Source organism: Scatophagus argus, chromosome 6 (genome assembly GCF_020382885.2).
Source record: "Scatophagus argus isolate fScaArg1 chromosome 6, fScaArg1.pri, whole genome shotgun sequence".
NCBI lineage: Eukaryota > Metazoa > Chordata > Actinopteri > Scatophagidae > Scatophagus > Scatophagus argus.
In genome coordinates, this window is record NC_058498.1 from 26,359,334 (window position 1) to 26,379,240 (window position 19,907).

Consider the following 19,907-nt stretch of genomic DNA (forward strand, 5'->3'; position numbering starts at 1 on the left):
GCTGCCAGTGTTGTGTAAGTTCATACTTCATAAAGGTTAGCCTAGAGTTCAGCTACACAAATCAAAATAAACTACATTTTGTTGGGTCTCTCTATTAAAAACTAAGAGATTTTTGTCTAACCTGCTCTATTTGGAAAGTGTCATGAGATAACTTTTGCTCTGATTTGGTGCTATATAAATAAATGTAACTGAACTGAATACATTGTGTTTAAAGGAATGTAGAACCTCGCCAGAAATGGGGAAGCTGAGGCCCACTCCTATAACCAGGCTTCGGAGGAAACCTTGCCAGCAATTGTTCGGAGGCCAAGCCCTAATCCATGGGTCTGGCACAGCTCAAAAACAAACACACCAACATAAAGCATGGACCTGGGCTTACTCTTCTCTTTGGCATCACAGACTGGTTGCAGGGATACGAAAAGTCACCTCTCTGATGGGGAAGAACCCGCAGCTAGTGCAGGCAGTGAACCAGTACCAACTCATCTTCTTATCTGGAATTTCCTGGGGTGAAAAGCACTTGGTGGGAGTGGGACATTTGCAAAAACTCGCTTCTTTCTTGGAAAATGAGAGGGTTGCCTTCACGTGACTCTGTGTTGCTGTGTGGAAGGTTCTGACTATTGTGTGTGCTTGTGCACCAAAAATTTGTTTGGATTATCTGGCCTTCTTGGGAATCTCTGGGTGGCATCCTGGAAAGGGTTCCATCAAGGGACTATGAGCAATGACAGAGAAACCTGAAAGGCAGTGACTGAATGGAACAGCCTGTCTGATTTGTTATTAGACTTATATGCTAGTCATGGATTGGCCAAAACAAACATTATGTGCAACCATAAGGTGGTTCATAAATGTACAAGAACCAGACCATCATAGCCCAACTTTGTGGTGGTGCCAACAGACCCGCAGCTCTATGTTTTGAACACTTGACTGAAGAGAGAAGCAGAGCTGTCAACTGATCACCACCAGGGCATGAGTTGGGAGATCACAGATACAGTTGGCTGAAATAAGCGTCCTTCGTTGGGTTGCTGGGCTGAGCATTAGAGTGAGGGTAAGGAGCTTGGACATCCAGAGTGAACACAGAGTAGAGTGGCTGGTCCTTCACATCAAATGTCTTCTGTGATTGTTAATCAATTTTTCTGCTCTGTTTTATGTCCTGACATTCAATGAAAGCAGTCATGTAGCATATAACTCTGATTTCCATTATATATATTTCACACATACAGTTGGCACTGGTTACACCAGCCAAATTGTTTTCTTGTTTTTTTTTTTTCTTGACTGGGCCTGAATGCTCTTCTGTAAAACTAGCATTAATGGAATAGGGGACTTACTGTTACTACTGTATTTCTGGTGAAAATCACTGAATTACAACCACAGCATTATTTCCTGGCTTCTGCACCTCCGCATAATATACCTTAATAATGGAGTGTGCTACAAGTCACAAACTCAGCCAGTCATTTAACAGGTATGTTGCTCGATGACACCATCTGCATGTAGCACGACAAAAACAAAGTGGAGGAAGGTCCGATTATGTAGGGCGAGTTCACTAGCTAGATACAGATGTTAGCACCCTACAGTGACTGAAACTGAACAATAATAATACCTTTAACATGAGTAGTCTAGAAGAAGTGTTGAAAATAGAATTATAATAAAATAAATAAAATTAATATATTAAAGTAATGGAAATATACATTATTATTAACATATTTTGTCAAATAGTGATGGGGGCCTTTCTTTACCTCAACTGCAGAAGGTACCAGGGCTTTATATGAAGGAGGCTTGTATTCATGGCAGGTTGTTATTTCTGCTGAACTCCCAGTGTTAACTAAATACTCTATCATTGACATTATTTTAAATAATTATAATCTTTATGATTTAGTAAGAACACTTGTTTTGATAAAGAATTAATTGAAGGAGTTTGGTCTAGACCTGCTCTAATTGGAAAGTGTCATGAGATAACTTTTGTTTTGATTTGGCGCTATATGAATAAATTCAATCTGATCGATACACTCCTGTCTCCCGTTAAAGATACTGCATTAGGCCGGTAATACAACATTCAAAAAGGATCATAGGATGACAAAGCAAAGTAGATCAAAATTAATAAATCAATGCTACCCCTGTGTCAGTCTAAGCCATACCAGGCAGGGATGGATGGGTGGGTGGGTGGATGGATGGATGGATGGATAGATACTTTATAGATACTTTAATTCACAAACATTTACCTACCGTAGTCTGACAACAAAAACAAAAGAAATCCGAGGCACCAGTACTCCTGATATAAACATTAATAGCCATTACCACTGTATTTATAGCATAGTCAAATAGATTCAAAGATTCAAAGAGGATATTGCCTAACCTAATGCTATGTAAATTTATGCTCAAATATTCAGATCAGATTTGAAAATGGAAAAAAAGAAGATGTGACTCTGAAAACACAAAGTGTTACAGCATAAAAACAAAACAAAAATAAGATATAAAGGTATAAGGTATAAAGATTAAAACGGAAACAGACAACTTTCCACTTTTCAAGTGGTACTCTTTTGCTTTGTATTATTGGCACTATTGCCAACAAGTTTACCATACCTATTTAAAAGTTGATTTGTCAGTATTGTTTTCACTTGTTTCTGCTAACCCAAAGAAAAAAAAAACATCAGTAATTGAAAGCTGAAAACTATGGAGCCAAAAATCAGGGCCAAATGTTTCATTAATTTGAAAGAAAAAAAAAAAGATTTGAAACTGATTTGAAATTTTGATTTTGAATTTTAAAAAACTGAAAAAACATTGTACACAAACTAGTAATAAGTGAAGGAAAAAACTGTAACCAGGCTCCATTAACAAAAACAGAAATTTTACAGTGCAAAACACAGTAGTTGCTGGAGTATCCCTTGCTGTATAGGTTATTTAGATTGTGTCATTGTGAGATGTTCAGTGGTGGAACAAATATTCAGATCAGATTTGAAAATGGAAAAAAAGAAGATGTGACTCTGAAAACACAAAATCTGCCACTGAAAACAATAAGACCTTGACTACTGAAATATATATGAAAGTGAAAATTGACGACAGAGAAAAAAAATAAATTGAGAATTTATTCAAAAGAATTTCAGAACTAAATAAAAACTATATCTAAACTGAAAAACACTTATTTTTTGTTTAGTTTGTTGTATTTTTCAAAGTTCAAAATCGAAATTTCAACTTTCAGATTCAAATCCTTTTGTTCCAAATTAATGAAACTGTTGGCTCTGATTGGGCTCCATGAAAAACTCCATTATTCTTGGACCAGTCATTTCCCATCTTGCCTCTGCATTCACTTACCTCCTCTGCACCAACTACTTTGATTTTCAGGTCTCTCATGATAGACTCATTCTTGTACTTCTTCTCTGTCAACTCTTTGCAGGAGGCCTCAAGCTCCACCAGTCTGGTATGAAGTTGCTGGCTGCTGTTTTTATGAGCACTCTCTAGCTCCTGACGAAGCTGTTCAGTTTGCTGCTGAAGCCTACTCTGTAACTGAAAGACACAATTAAGATATGCCAAATAAGCATCTCTGACAACTGCACCATAATGCACCCATTTGCTTTATATACTCCAAAAAGATGAATACATCCACAGCAAATTACTAAATACAACACATTCTTGTGGAGAAACAACATATTGCTCAGCCTTGGTCTTTCTTTTTACTCACATTAGAAACAGTACAGTGCAGAAAAGGAGTCATACCTCTTGAGCTTTTTCTCTTTCTGTTTGTAATTCCTGAGAATGGCGGCTGGACAGAGAGCTGGTCTGACTGGTCCACTCTGAGCGCAGTTTGTCCAGTTCTTTGGTCTTCTCAGACAGAGTCTATAGACAAAATCCAAATATGTTAAGCAGTTTCTCTTGTAAGTGCTCCACTGGCTGTGTACATTATTCTACATAAAAAAATAAAGTTTCAAGTGATTAAAGCAGTCTGTATTTAACCAGTGCTCTAGGGTGGGACAGTTTCATTTGTGCATTTTCTGAAAAATCTGTCAAGTATGACCAAACATATTAGGTCTCTCCGCTATAACTGAAATTTGGCAGGTTCAATTAAAAAGCCACATGTCTGGGCATGCAGACACAAATAGTAGCCTACAAATATATTTTCTGTAAACTATTTTGCCAGCTGTGAGAATGCAGTAGGATTTTATGTACATCTCTCACACATGTCTGTGTGAGACAAGTGTGCGTGCAATGGACTGATAATAATAAATGCATAACAAACCGCATAACATAATGCATAATAAATGCATAACAAACCGCAAATCCAAAAAACTGTGTGCTGCACATACAGCAAGTATGCATAACTTCACGCCCTGGTATTTTGATGCAGTCTGTTTTTGTGGACATATTGTGTGTCTGCATGCTCTTACACCAGAGAAGAGCTCATGAACATCAGCGCCCAGCACTGTTCTCCTGCTCTGGAGTACTTATCCATACACTGTAAGCCATTTTACTCTCTGCGTGAGTTTGCTTCATTCATTCTGGCCGCCGTTTACATCCCAGCCTTGTATCCCTGTGACCCTTAGCAGCAATGACTTTATAACCTTTTTTAACAACAAGATCTTAAACATTAGAGACAAAATTCAGCACCTACTGACCTCAGCTGATACTGATGTAACATCAAACACGAGCGTCTTAGAACCAACAGTAGAAACAGATAATCATCTTGACTGCTTTTCACCTATTGATCCCCATCAGCTATACTCACTCGTATATTCATCCAAGCCAACAACATGCCTCTTAGACCCCATCCCTACTAACCTTCTCAAAGAAGCTTTACCCTTACTTAGCCCCTGTCTATTAGACATGATCAATCTGTCCCTGATAACAGGCTATGTACCCCAGTCCTTTAAAGTAGCTGTAGTCAAACCTCTCCTTAAAATGCACACACTTGATCCAGAGGTTTTAAGCAACTACAGACCAATATCTAACCTTCCATTTCTTTCCAAGATCCTTGAAAGAACAGTCGCCAATCAGTTATATGACTTTCTTCAAAATAATAACTTATTTGAAACTTTTCAATCTGGCTTTAGAGCTCATCATAGCACAGAAACAGTATTGGTCAAAGTCACAAATGACCTCCTCCTGGCATCAGACAAGGGATTTATCTCTGTCCTTGTACTGTTAGACCTTAGTGCTGCATTTGACACCATTGACCACTCTATATTACTGCACAGATTGGAACACCTAATTGGCGTCAAAGGAACTGCATTAAGCTGGTTTCAGTCTTATTTATCAGATCGATTTCAATTTGTTCATGTTAATGATACATCGTCCACACTCACAAAGGTTAGTCATGGAGTTCCCCAAGGTTCTGTCCTTGGGCCAATATTATTCAGCCTGTATATGCTCCCCATTGGTGATATTATTAGGAAACACGCCATACATTTTCATTGTTATGCGGATGACACACAATTGTACTTATCAATGAAACCAGATGAAACAAATCAGCTAGTCAAGCTTCAGGCATGTCTTAAAGACATAAAAACCTGGATGACCAGCAACTTCCTACTTCTAAATTCAGACAAAACTGAAGTTATTGTTACTTGTACCTTAGAAACAAATTATGCAGTGATATTGCATTGCCAGATGGCTTAGCCGTGGCCTCAAGCTCCACTGTAAGAAATTTAGGAGTTATCTTTGACCAGGACATGTCCTTTAACTCGCACATAGCAAATATTTCAAAGACTGCTTTCTTTCACCTCCGCAATATCGCAAAGATTAGGCACATCCTGAGTCGGAAAGATGCAAAAAAATTAGTCCATGCATTAATTACCTCTAGACTGGATTACTGTAACTCCCTTCTATCAGGCCGCCCCAATAAATCCATAAAGACTCTCCAGCTAATCCAGAACGCTGCAGCACGACTACTGACAAGAACCAGCATGAGAGACCATATTTCTCCTGTTCTGGCTTCTCTACATTGGCTACCTGTAAAATTCAGGATAGATTTTAAAATTCTCCTCCTCACATATAAAGCCCTGAACAGTCAGGTACCATCATATCTAAAAGAGTTGATAGTTCCCTATTATCCCATCAGAGCTTTGCGTTCCCAAAATGTAGGGCTACTTGTGGTTCCTAGAGTCTTCAAAAGTAGATTTGGAACCAGAGCCTTTACTTATCAATCTCCTCTACTATGGAACCATCTTCCGGTTTCGGTCCAGGAGACGGTCACCCTCTCTACATTTAAGAGGAGACTAAAAACATTCCTGTTTAATAAAGCTTATAGTTAGGGCTGGCCTAGACCGGCCCCTAGTTATGCTGCTATAGGCTTAGACTGCCGGGGGCTCTCCCATGACACACTGAGCTTTCTTCCTCTCCCACTCCTTCTGCACACATTTATGTCCCATTAATGCATATTACTAACTCAACTTCTTCCCTGGAGTCCCTGTGCTTTCTTGCTCCGCAGATTATCTATCAATCATCATGACTATCAATCATGACTGGACCTCCTGCTGCGGTCCTGCTGTCGTCCTGCTCAAAACCTACTGCAATTACTACTGTTTAGTCATAATCAGATTTAAATCTGTTACGACACAGTACAGCTACTACCATTATTGTTACTACTATTGTTATCAAAATCACCATAATACCTTCTGTATACTTCATTGTCATTATCATTATCTACATTCCGATACTTCTGGTATTATTACTGCTGCTATGCATCTCTGCTTGTGTGGTCCTTCTCTCACACCCCAACCCCTCTGCCTCTCTCCCTTGCGCTCTCTCTCTCTCTCTCTCCCTCTCTCTCTCTCAACCCAACCGGTCAAGGCAGATGGCTGCCCATCTTGAGCCGGGGTCTGCTCCGAGGTTTCTGCCTTCTAAAAGGTCAGTTTTTCCTTGCCACTGTCGCCAAGTGCTTGCTCAAGGGGGAATGTTGGGCAGTTTACAATTTAATTAAAGAGTTTGGTCTAGACCTGCTCAAATTGGAAAGTGTCATGAGATAACTTTTGTTGTGAATTGGCGCTATATAAATAAACTGATTTGAATTGAATTGAATCCCGCCGAGTGCGGACGTGCACCCTCTCTTTGTCTGTCTATCTTTCTCTCTCCTGCTCTCTAACCCAACCGGTCAAGGCCGATGGCTGCAAATCTTGAGTCGGGGTCTGCTCTGAGGTTTCTGCCTTCAAAAAGGAAGTTTTTCCTCATAACAACGACATACCCTGGTTCACAGTTAAACTCAGGCAGCTGAGGCTAGAGAAGGAGGCTGCACTCAGAAGTGGGGATAGAGACAGCTACAAAGAGGCCAAGTACAGGTTTAGCAAGGAGGTGAGAAGTGCTAAATAATTGTACTTCAAACTTCAACAGCAGTTCTCAGCTAACGACTCGGCATCTGTGTGGAAAGGCCTTAGGCAAATCACCAACTACAGGCCCAAAGCCCCCCATTTACTGACAACCAACAGTCTGAATGAGTTCTACTGTTGCTTTGATGGACTATCAGCCAGCCGCATGAAGTCATTTGAGCGCCTGGTTCCGTCCCACCTCAAGACCATCACAGCCTTCCTCCTGGACCCCCTGCAGTTTGCCTACAGAGCCAACAGGTCTGTAGAAGATGCAGTCAACTTGACTCTTCACTTCATCCAGCAGCATCTGGACTCCCCGGGAACCTATGTTAGGAACTTGTTTGTGGACTTCAACACTATCTGCCCAGCTCTCCTCCAGGACAAGCTGTCCCTGCTGAATGTGCCTGCCCCCATCTGCCAGTGGATCACCAACTTCCTGACAGACAGGAAACAGCATGTGAAGTTGGGGAAGAATGTCTCGGACACCCGGATCATCAGCAATGGTACCCCCCCAAGGAAGTGTACTTTCCCCTCTACACCAACTGCTGCACCTCTGGCCACCAGTCTGTCAAACTGATTAAGTTTACAGACGACACCACCCTCATCAGACTCCTCTCGGACAGGGATGAGTCTGCCTACAGGAGGGAGGTGGACAGCCTGGTGTCCTGGTGCGGCAACAACCTGGAGCTGAACGCTCAGAAGACAGTGGAGATGATCATAGACTTTTGGAAAGTGCCAGGTCCATCACTCCCCATCACACTGACAGATACCCCCATCTCCATGGTGATTCCTTCCGCTTCCTGGGTATCACCATCACCCAGGACCTCAACTGGGAGGTGACCATCAGCTCCCTCATCAACAGGGCCCAGCAGAGGATGTTCTTCCGGCAGCAGCTGAAGGAAACTGAAGGTGCCAGCCATGATGATGTTTCGGTTCTACGGGTTTCTGAGCCTGGTGGTCTTGCTCCGGATACTGTTCAGCCACCTGCCTGAGGGGAGGGGTTGGAAAAGTCCATGTGCAGGATGGGTGGAGCCCTACATGATGTGGAGGGCCCTCCCCCTGTATCGTGCCCTAAATCACTGTACACAGCGGGGAAAATCACTGATGAAGAAAAAAACTAACTTTGTTTCGTCCTTAAACAAAGTCGGCACGTGGCTCGTTAACGTGCGATCAGCTGATTGCAGCGACCCACGTCGGCAGAAGGGAAAAAGGAAAGTTACAAAAAAACACAGCAGTCTGTTTCTCGGCCTGCGAGTTGAAACACTGTGACCTAGGATTTTAAAGTGATGATAATAATCTAACGTTTGACTGTTGCTCCCTTTCGGAGAGCTGGACACCTCGGAGAGCCTGGAATAGCGCTCATTGTCACAGCAAGCACAGGGAAAAAGCAGCGACTCAGGGTCCACTCAGGGTTATTACCTGAGTGACGTCGCCTCGGACCCCTGTGGAGATGGCTGGCACACACCCAATGTCCGTGCCGGTCCTGAGTTTGAATTCAGATTTATGGCTAGGTGTGCGTCATATGGGGGGGGGGTCTCAAACCGACAGTCACTCTAGCTCAGGCTTTATGGGGTACATGTAGGCCGCTCTATTATTCTCCAGAACGCATGGCCAGAGATCCCAACACATACAACAATGTTCATCATTGGTTCAAGATTAGCGTTGTTTTCTGTGTCTCCTAGTTGATTTGACAAAGGCCCAGTTTGGATACCCACACATTTTTAACGCTTCCCTGATGTGTATACGTTCCATCTCTCTTCCCTCTTCCTTGTAAGGAACACTCTCTGTCCAGTTCAGAAATGGTAATTTATTTCCCTTAGGATCCTCCCCAGTGAATTCAATGTTATGGTCTACTGAGTTGATGTGTTCAGAGAAGGCCTATACTTATCGGGTTTTGATTTTGACCCAGGTGTCATCCATGTACCTAAACCAGTGGCTAGGTGTTGTTGTTTGGTAGCTCAGTGCTTTGCTTTCAAACTCTTATTATGCGTGAGCTTGCAATTTTGTCCAATCACCGGAACTTTTCCGCAAATTGGACCAATCATCGGTGCTTTCCGCGAGTTCCACCAATCATAGCAGTCCCCATGAAAACGCATCATACATACGCTGCCAGATTCACCTCCTTGTTTTTGATGAGAAGATGCAGGCATGTGTGACTCAAACGTCTCACATTTACATAATCCTGAGCCTGTTTGGCAAGGTTACTTGGAACAAAGCAGAATGCAGTTTTGTTCTCCGTGGAACAATTTTCCTTTGATTTTTACTTAATTATTCAGAAAAAAACTGCAACTTTTTTTTGCAATTTTCATTGTTTCCTGCAATTTAATCGCAACAAAAGCGCTTAAAACATCGCAACATGCACTGCAGACAGCACTGCAGACATAATATAGTTCCAATACTTCTGGCATTATTGCTGTTGCTATCCATTTTTGTTTGTGTGCTCCTTCTCTCTCACTCCACCCCCACCCTCCATAGTTTGTTGTACATTGGCACTATATAAATAAACTGAATTGAATTGAACTTGTATATAAATAATACCATTTATGCACTTGTGATTAGACGCTAACTTCATTTTTCATTGGCTTTGTACCTGTACTCTGCACAATGACAATAAAGTCGAATCTAATCTAAATGGCTTGGCAATATCTAGGTGACATCAGTCTCTATGGCAAAAAGGTCCTGGTCCTCAGGAGCTTGGCATCAGCTCTGGAGACCATGCAGAGTGCAACCAACTCCTTGCCACCAAGGACAACCAATCCTTTGAAGGCAATGTTTGTCCGAAAATGCCAGAAAATCCCCAAAAGTCTTCCGACCAAATCAGGATACCTATGCATGGCTGGAACTAATCTTTCCACCTGGGACTACCTCCACCAATCTCTAGTTTTGTCTTTCTGGTCCTCTTCAGTGAAGATTGCTTGCATCATAGACCTCACAGTATCTTGGGAAGACTTGATTGAGGAGGCTTACGAGTGTAAGGAGCCACGCTACACAGACCTAACAGCAGAAACACAAAACAGGGCTCCAGACTGCAGCCAAATACTTGCATTTTCCAACCAAATCAGGAGACAGCGCGAGTAATTACCTGAGGTACTTGAGTCTGTGCGCCTAAATAAATTTCAGGCAGTGTGCCAGTAAATTCCATACCCACACGCGCACGTCCGATTAGTAGCCTATATTTTGTTTCTTTTTTAAGTGGAAGGGGCGAATATTCTGGAATCTGAGGCTGCAAGTGGCTGGCCAATGTCAGTGAGGGAATGGAAGCAGCATAGATATCCATGGCTGTAAGTAGCTAATGAGTAAGAGGGGGAGGGTCCTGGACTGGAGTTTATCAGTGGAAGGGGGCGCGTCAGTTTGACTTGGTTAACAATGGCAGTGGATGAATGTACGGTGCAATGACTAAGCGAACAATTAATCAGTTCATTCTCCCTGTCCTGTCTTGCAGGTTTAGACCCATTACAGCCAGAGACTAGCCTGCTAGAGGACGAGGCACGTCTTGACTCAGCTATGACAAAAAAAGCCCCCAGAAAAAGCAGTTTTCGTGACGAATGGCTACGTGAATTTACCTGGCTTTGGTACTGCAAAGACAGCAATTCAATGAACTGTAAGTTCTGTTGTCGTTATCCACAACATGGCGGAAACACAAGATTTGCCGAAGATACAGGCACAACTCAGACGAAACACGACACACTGGTAAAACGTAACGCTAGTGTAAAACATAAAATATACCGTGACCCGTTCAGAGGCAGCATCTCTCCCAGAAGCCTGTATAAGGTAAGAGACTGCTAATCACAGCACATAACATAGTGTTTTTCATTGCAAAGGAGGAACTGCCTTTCACGAAATTTAAAGGTTAACTTGAGCTTCAAAAAAGTAAAAAAGGCTAAACAGCACAGTTAAACAGAACTTACTTTTTTTTTTTTTTTTTACATTTTTGAACACAGTCAAACAACATAGTCTGGACAAAGACATGATTTTTGAATGTATATTTTCTATTTCCCGTATTTTCTAGTGCCATAATGACTGATTGTGCTCCTTATATGCTATATTTATGTTGGTGCGTGATGGTGTGTTTCACAATAAAATGTATCACTGAATTTAAAACAGCTCATGGTAACCTCTGCTTTTATTATCACATTATTTATTAGTAACATTGGAAATGAGTAGAAATGTGAATATTAGCATTGCCTGTCGTTTTAACTTTAGCATTCTTAAAATTTTTGGTTGCGCCCCGACATGTTCTGCTTGCACCCCTAAAATTTTCAGTTAGGGGTCACTGTGCCCCTACTAAAAAAAGTTAGTCTGGAGCAAAAGCATGACTAGAACCCAGAGTCTATTCAGTTGAAGTGGGATGCACAGGGTTTGTGGCACCATATACCATCAGACTTCTGAAAGAAGTTTGAGGCCACTTTCAGGCTCTGCAGTAGACCATCAGAGCACTCTCAGAGGTGGTGGAAAGAAGCATCTGGTGGATTTGGCTCAAGCAGAATGACCATTATTGCCCCGGGGGTAGTTGTGAGTGCGGGCTGATATGGATTGGTTTGCTGAAAATTCTCTAAAGATATTTAAATAATTAATTCAATTCAAGCAGCAACCTGAAGGCAGCATGCACATATGTTGACTCTGTAAAATCTGATTTGTGTGCCCACCAGAGTGTGTTGCCAGACTGCTATCTGTTTTACTTTGGTTATATCACATGCAAATGACACCAGGATGCTACAGATTAATCACGCACACCTCTACTATAAACACCAAGTACTGTGACAAAGCTCACCTGTTGAGCATAAATCAGCTGCCTGGACAGATCCTCTTCAGTCTTCTTAAGCTTCATCTCTATGGCCTGCTTTTCCATCTAAAACATTGAAATAACATGTTTATGAATATAATGTAGGAAATTAATGAACTGATATTTCCAAGGAAACTATTATTTCTATGAATATCAACTAAAGCCTACATTTCCTTGAATATTCCTGTGAAGACCTGCATATCTTTGAAATTTCCAATTACAAAAGACACTTCCAATGATAACGAACTTCACTTTATTTTTTTTTTTTTTACTATGACCTCTTCAAAAATAGAACAGTATAGGAGAATCAATGCATTATACTTCTTTAATTCAGCCAACAGAAGTTTACAATATTCATTCAAGAAATGTGCACAATCTACCATTTCAACTAACACCACAGATATAAAAGCTCTTGGCACCGTTGACTGACATCATCCTTTGTAGACTTCAACATGTCAAACTCAATTTGACCAGATACCCTTGACTTTTACAAGTTAAAGCTCTATTCAAATGGTCAGACAGTCTCATGATGATGAATTAAGCTGAACAAGCCAACCTTCAAAGATGAGAGACACACAGCCAGATAGTCCTTAACCTCTTTGTCAGAGCCTGGAACTAGCTGTAAAGTCAAGTGATTCAGGTGTTTGAATGCATTTGTCTCTACAACACTGAAGTTGACAGGGCCTTCAAGTACTGGAGACTGACAAGACAAGCGCAGGAGGAACCTGTGGAGAAACAAAAAAAACAGTAATGCAGTGTGTCATGTTGCTTTAGTGGGACAAATTCTAGTGACAGCTGTCTCTAATATTAGATTAGAATTTGATAAGCTGATAAAAGTAACTACAGCCATGTAATTTTCTCTCCAAGAATTTGTAATCAATCACAATATTGTAATCGACATAGCATAATCACGTTATTTTTAATTTTTAAAGTAATTGCAAGCTCCATTACCCAGGATAGGGCACAGGACAGGACAAAGAGAGGTAGCAAGTTACTGTTGTCCACTCTGTGTGGGTGAGCAGCCCTGCCCTCATGCAAACATGCAACAACAAAGAGAACGGAAGAAAAAACAGCATTCCTGCCCCTTGACTCCTCTAATTTTTTTTCCTCTCTTTTCCAGATGACATCCACTTTCATATCCACCTTCTTCAGTGGAAACTTACAATGCTTTGTGGCAGAAAATGTATACTTTGATGTGCAAACCATAAACTGCAGACTGGCAGTTGTCATCTTTATTGCTGGTTTGTGACAGGCTGATAAGTCTATACAGATCAAGTAAAGAATGTCCAAATTCCCAGATTTTTAAAGGTGGAATTATCAACATAAATTTTATTGCAATTCCGTATCTAGATTGTTTGATGACCAAGCCCAAAAATAATTATGTAAAAAACTGGAATGGGGACTGATACAAGTCAGCGTATATATAATTTATCGAGTTGAACAGTATGATGTGTGGTGGTTCACATTCTACATACCTTGGACTGTCTGACTCTTGCTCGGAATAGCATAGATTAAGCAGGTCAATAAACTTCTGAGGAAATGATGCAAAATCTATCAGCAACCCCTGCTGGACTTTCAAACTACAAAACAATAACAGACAGAAAACAATTATAATAAAAAAAAAATTAAAAACATGTTCATGACTCTAAATTAAGACATTCATCAATGTATTGCATACCATTCTAATACTTACCTTTGGAAATCTTCTTCTGACATAGAGAGGTTGAAGAGAAAATATGGATCTATATCATCTGTTAGTTTTACTAGAAGATCCTAATATAAACAAAAAAATAACAGAAACTTAGTTACCAGGAAGAAAAAATGTATTCAATGAAGAAAATGTGTGCAACTGCTGCTTCTGATGACTCCTGTGCACAATAATCAAAGGTCTACTACCAGTGTCTGTTAACTATTTGAGGATATTACACAGCAAAAAGGAATACAGAAAATGTGAAAGCCTTAATGGAGTTTGTAACTCAAAGTACAGAGTAGAAAAGAGTTGAAAACTAACCTCTTTATAACAATATTTTACTGTTGATCATTGAGTTTTTTGTTTTTATTCAAAAATATCAATGTCAATCTCGGGTCCTCTGGGAGGCCTTTCCAGTGGTTGAAGTGTAATGAGTGAAATCGCCAAATTTTGTCTTAATTGTAACTTATTTATTGTGTTCTTTGGTAGACCAGAAACAGCAGCATTACAACAGTCTCACCTGTCAGTTATGAAAGCATGCAAACATCTCTGTGTGCTGGTCAGAGAGAAAAATCTTCCAATTATAGAATGTTGAATTTATGACACCTCATACATGACCCTTAAAATAAAACTTAGAATCAAAGATCACTCCTAGATTTCTTGCTTCTAGGCTTGGGTTGAGTCCAAGTTTAGGCCAGCTTTTATTTCTCTGAGCATCTGAACCTATGACCAGTCCTTCCGTTGTGTCCTGATTGAGCTATAAAAAAAAAGTCAAAGTCATGTGTCTGAATTTCTACTGGAATTTTTAGAGTTTCTATCAAGTCTAGTGCTTAAAAATAAAGTAATTATTATGGGTGATTTCAATATCCATGTGGACAATGATAATGGTAGCCTTAGCACAGATTTTATCTCTCTATTAGATTCAATCGGTTTCTCTGTGTGTACATAAACCCACTCACTGTTTTAATCACACTCTTGACCTTGTTTGGACACATGGCATTGAAATTGATAACTATAAAAAACTGATAGTCTTTCCACATATTCTTCTTCTATTTGGCCATTACTTAATAACTTTTAAATGTGTATTACTGGACTACATACCACCAAGAAAAAACTCCTACACTAGATACCTGTCTGATATTGCTGTGGCAAAATTTAAGGTAGTGATTCTATTGTCATTTACTTCAGCATACACTATGTTGATGTAAACACACTATTGCCCTGCCAAAAAAGAAACACATAAAGGAAAAGAGACTAGCGCCACGGTATAATACTGGGATTTGCATATTAAAGCAAAATGTACAAAAAGTTCCAATACTTCCATACTGGTGTTACTGCTGTTGATACGCATCTCTGTTTGTGTGCTCCTTCTCCCAACTTTCTAATTTATTATTAGAGATTATTTAGCTTTTTCTTTTTTAGGGTTGGCGAGCAATTAAAAATATTAATCTTATTAATTACTGTTCGCACTATTGCGTCAAGTTGAGATAATGGGTTTTTATTCAAATTAACAGCGGTGGGTGGGATAGAAGGCAATCAGAGTGAAATACATTGCATTATGCTGCGGGCAAGTACTTCAGGGCCCCTGTGGTTTCAGTGCAGTCCATCGCGCTTCAAGAAAGCAGGGCAACACCAGAAAAGATTGAGCTGAATCAACATTCACAATAACACAAAAAAATTGTGAAATTCAGAGTGAAGATAACCAAGTGTGATTCACACAATTAAACAATATGGGTTAAAGCACTGAAGTGCACAGTGCAACCAGAGAAAGGGCAGGAATAGGTTTAAGCCTATTGCTGCCCCAAATTCCTACTCACCCGTTTGTGTCCTGGACTTGTTGTCATCTGAAGCTCGATACTGACACGAATATTTGCTTTCCTGTAAAATTAAACCATTAATACTGGTAAACAGCACTTAGACTTCAAACACGATGCATAATATGTAATCTTAGCCAACAAAAATACATTACTGCATTACTGGAGCAAACATTTGTACCATCAACCAGTTATAATTTCCCTGAAATTAATACTGATAATGTCTAAAACTGATAATTAATATGGTAAATGCAAGAAAAATATATATAAATAAATTCTATGATGTAACACTATTTCTCATACACACAAAGTTGATGCTTAGTACTTTTTTCCAGTATTCAAGTATTTTTCTCAAACTGAAGACCAATGCTGATGGCTATGGAGGCATTCTTCACATGCATGAGCAGCCAGCTGCTCTTGAGCATATGGCCCCCAACTTTGTTTGATTTCCTCCAGAGGTGGTAGCTGAAAAGAAAATGGTGTCTGAACAGAAGACCATCACGGACAGCATCTCCAACCTCTTAAATGGAATGCTGGTCATATGAGGACAGCAAACAGGCAACCCTTCAGGGAATGATCCCAAAGATGTTTTTAAGCAACACTACCTAAAGATTATTTTAAAATAACCCCTAAAAGATTATAGGTAACATTTAATAAAGGTTCGCTCAAGCTTATATCTGTACAACTGAAATGTGTATTGCAGTTCAGACTGAGATGGGCAAATTTACACATTTCTCTTAAAATTAAACAAATAAATAAATCTCTGTGTGTATTGGTGTGATAATGGCAGGATTTTTTCCAATAACCTGAAATATATATATACATATATCATCACTTCACACTTAAACAGGCAAATGAGTTATTGTGTAAAATTGTCCAGAGCGAAATCTCAGACAGCTGCACAGGGGAGTGACACTGTCAGATTCTTGTGAAAGTGGAGGGAGTCGTTATCAAAAGTTGAGTTGTTGACATGTGAGCGGGCGGACCCTTGGAGGAATTTTCAAATCAGAACAAATGGTTAAAAGTTCACAATCGAAAGTGAGCAAAAGCTTGACTGATGAACACAGTACTGAGGGTGACATCAGCATATCGGAAGTGATAGATCCCTCTGGATGATATGGGGAGATAAAACGGAGAAGTGAAATCAGCAGCGGATAGGCACAACAATGCTGTGAATGGACCAGAGTGGAGGGGTTGTAAAGTGAAGACAGTATGGAAAGCAGTCAGACAAGTGAGAGGAAAAGAGAGAAACGGGGAAATTCTTCTTGTGGAGTAGAAGCAAGGAAGCAGATGAGAATGATGGTCAGTTCACACTGCCATACTGCACTAACTTGTAAAGGAAAAAGAAGGTGTACTAGATGTAGAGGATCATCAGTATGAACACTGTGGAAAAACCAACATGTTGCAATTGTGGAGTGTTGCATATGGAGGATGTGAGGTCATGAAGAGGGAGGCAGAAATCCAGCAGATCAAGGTACAAAACAAGATCACATACGCAGATGCTGTTAAGATAGTGAACCAATGCAAAATATAAATGAGGAACAACACAGGAAACAGTAAGAATAATCAAAAGAGGGCAAAGTGTGGGTTGATCTAAAGAAACTAGTCACTTTCAAAGCAGGAGTCATAAAGGCCACAATGGAAACCAAATCAAAAATAGAAAGGATACAGATTATAGTAAAAGCAAATCGCCTGAACATTAATGAACTTAGATGGGAGGAGGTAAGAAATCATTTCAATGCACAGGCAAACCAAAAGACAGCATGGATTGGGGTAGATAGTGCTAAGCTTAGAATGGAATGCTAGGAATCTAATAGCAAATGGATAGGGACTTAAAAAAAATTGATCAATTACCCAGTATTCCAGACATAATTTGTATTCAAGAAACTCAAGCTCTTATTACTTAATTCAGAAAAAACAGAAGTTATTGTATTTGGACCTAAACATCTCAAGAGACTTTTTCTAGCCGGGCTGCCACCCTGAATGGCATCGCCTTTAACTCTATTACAGCGGCGAGAAACCTTGGAGTTATTTTCGACCAGGACCTGTCCTTCAATTCCCATATAAAACATATCACTAGGACTGCCTTATTTCACCTTCGTAGCATAATTAAAATAAGGAACATCCTTTCTCAGAGTGATGCTGAGAAGTTGGTCCATTAATTCATCACTTCTAGGCTGGACTACTGTAATTCTCTTTTGTCAGGATGTTCTAAAAACTCTCTGAAGAGTCACCACTTGGTCCAGAATGCTGCAGCGAGGGTACTGACAGGAGTTAATAAGAGAGCGCATATCTCACCTGTTTTAGCCTCACTCCATTGGCTTCCTGTAGGATAGACTTCAAAATCCTTCTATTGACTTAAAAGGCTCTCAATAACAAAGCCTACCTCAAGGACCTCATTGTTCCTTATTGCCCCAGTAGAACACTTCGCTCCCAGAATGCAGGTCTGCTAGCGGTTCCCAGTATCTTTAAAAACAGACTGGGAGGTAGAGCTTTCAGCTACTGTGCCTCCTCTCTCCTCTCCTCTCCTTCTACACATTTGCTGGTCTGTCTTTATCTGTTATACTGTGTAGTCTGGCCTTGGTGTCTTGCACTCTCTCTGTGTCTTCATAGATTTCTCCAGAGCTCCATCCATTTTAAGAACTTCCCTTCAGGGATAAATAAAGGAATTCTGATTCTGATTCTGATCCACCAGCACCAGCCTCCACCTGCATCACCTCCTTCCCTGTGCTTCTACCTTGCCTGCCGTCCCTGCTCATCAACCAATCAGCTGCTCCAGCTTTCCCTGTTCAAAGCCCAGCCTGCCCACCAGCTGCCTCCATCAGCTCTCCCCTGACTGAACATTCATCCCATATCTCATGTTGTTAACTGCTTTCCTGCCTGTACAACATCCATTGCACGTCTGCCCGTCCTGGGTGAGGGATCCCTCCTCTGTTGCTCACCCTGAGGTTTCTTCCATTTTTTCCTTTAAAGGTTTTTCTGGAAGTTTTTCCTTAGTCGATGTGAGGGTCGAAGGGCAGAGGATGTTGCTGATGTTATGTTAAGCCCTTTGAGACAAACTGCTTGTAAAAATGGGCTATACAAATAAAGTTGTCTTGTCTTGTTTTCACGTTTATCAAGACTAGACTAGGCGAGTCTGACAAATGTGTAGACTTGAGGTGTAGAGTCACCAAAACCATCTCTCAGCTTCATCTGCTCCTGCATCTCACACTGCAGTAGATTAGTATGGGAAAAAATTTAATTTTTATCATTTTAGCGATTTTTTAATTGGGAATATTAATCACTAAACTATTTTTTTTCCAAACTAGTCAACTAAAGTACGTTAAAGTAAGTTAGTTTACTAAAGTAGACTAATTTCTGCGGTATGACAAGCAGGCCTCCTCTCGGATTGACATGCCCGGGACAACTCCCCAGGCAGACGTCCGGGAGAACCAACTCAACAGGCTCCACTCGATGCGGAGAAGCGGCTCTGCTCTGAGCTCCTCCCCTATCTCTAAGGCTGAGCCCAGTCACCCTACAGAGGAAAATTATTTCAGGCCCTTGTATTCGTAATGTTGTTCTTTCGGTCACTACCCATAGCTCGTGACCACAGGTGAGGGTTATAGCGTATATAGTCGAGAGTCTCCCCTTTCGACTGCTACCGACTTTTGAAACTGGAATTGACTACTTTCACTGGAAATGAGTTGGCAACGATGGATGTGACACGATTATAAATACATAGAGGACCTGCACAATTGAAAAGTCCGTGCGCAAGGTTTATAGCTTGGACAGCACAGATTTACACGTCATGGAGGGTTCCGTAAATTTGAGTTATTCCTGATTTCCATTCAATCCGTGAAGGTAACTCAGCAACTGAAGCGCACCATTCAGTGACTGTCTGCCTTTACAACACTCGGAAAATGTAAAAACTTAAGAAATAAAACATAAAATAAACAAGGTTGGTTTATACCTTATAAGGCTAAGTTACAGAACCAAACAGTTAATTGCATATGTGAACATTCTTTTTTTAATAACGTAACATATTTTGTCACGTCATATTATATTGTGATTCTCTACGACAGTTAATCTCACATCACCGTCCGCTGTCTTACCTTTCTTCACAATCCCTGCACCTCACGTTCACGTGTAATACTTTGCTGAAGAGTTCCTCCATGTTTTAGGAAACTAAACGAGTCTTTCACTGGGGTGGTAACCCGAAGCGTGAGTAAATCAGTTAATGTTAATGGCATGAACCCTGCAGTTTTTCACTGTTTTCATCCTCAGGATCTTTTGATTTGGCGCTTTTCAGCCGCCAACTAAACTGCCCCGGAAACGGAACCCTGAGTTATTTTCTTCGT

At 40.5% G+C, this 19,907-nt stretch overlaps 1 protein-coding gene across 1 annotated transcript in view; it reads right to left on the reverse strand.

The window, feature by feature from the left end:
- Positions 1 to 19,907, reverse strand: part of sass6 (SAS-6 centriolar assembly protein) — a 28,346-nt gene extending 8,439 nt beyond the window's left edge. Inside the window, exons 1-8 of the mRNA XM_046390804.1 lie at positions 19,662 to 19,907; positions 15,574 to 15,634; positions 13,760 to 13,839; positions 13,542 to 13,646; positions 12,623 to 12,791; positions 12,055 to 12,132; positions 3,703 to 3,822; positions 3,301 to 3,492 (exon numbers count right to left, since the gene is read on the reverse strand). Of these exons, the coding sequence (XP_046246760.1) occupies positions 3,301 to 3,492; positions 3,703 to 3,822; positions 12,055 to 12,132; positions 12,623 to 12,791; positions 13,542 to 13,646; positions 13,760 to 13,839; positions 15,574 to 15,634; positions 19,662 to 19,723 (867 nt within the window). The 5' untranslated portion in view covers positions 19,724 to 19,907. The remainder of the gene's footprint in view (positions 1 to 3,300; positions 3,493 to 3,702; positions 3,823 to 12,054; positions 12,133 to 12,622; positions 12,792 to 13,541; positions 13,647 to 13,759; positions 13,840 to 15,573; positions 15,635 to 19,661) is intronic.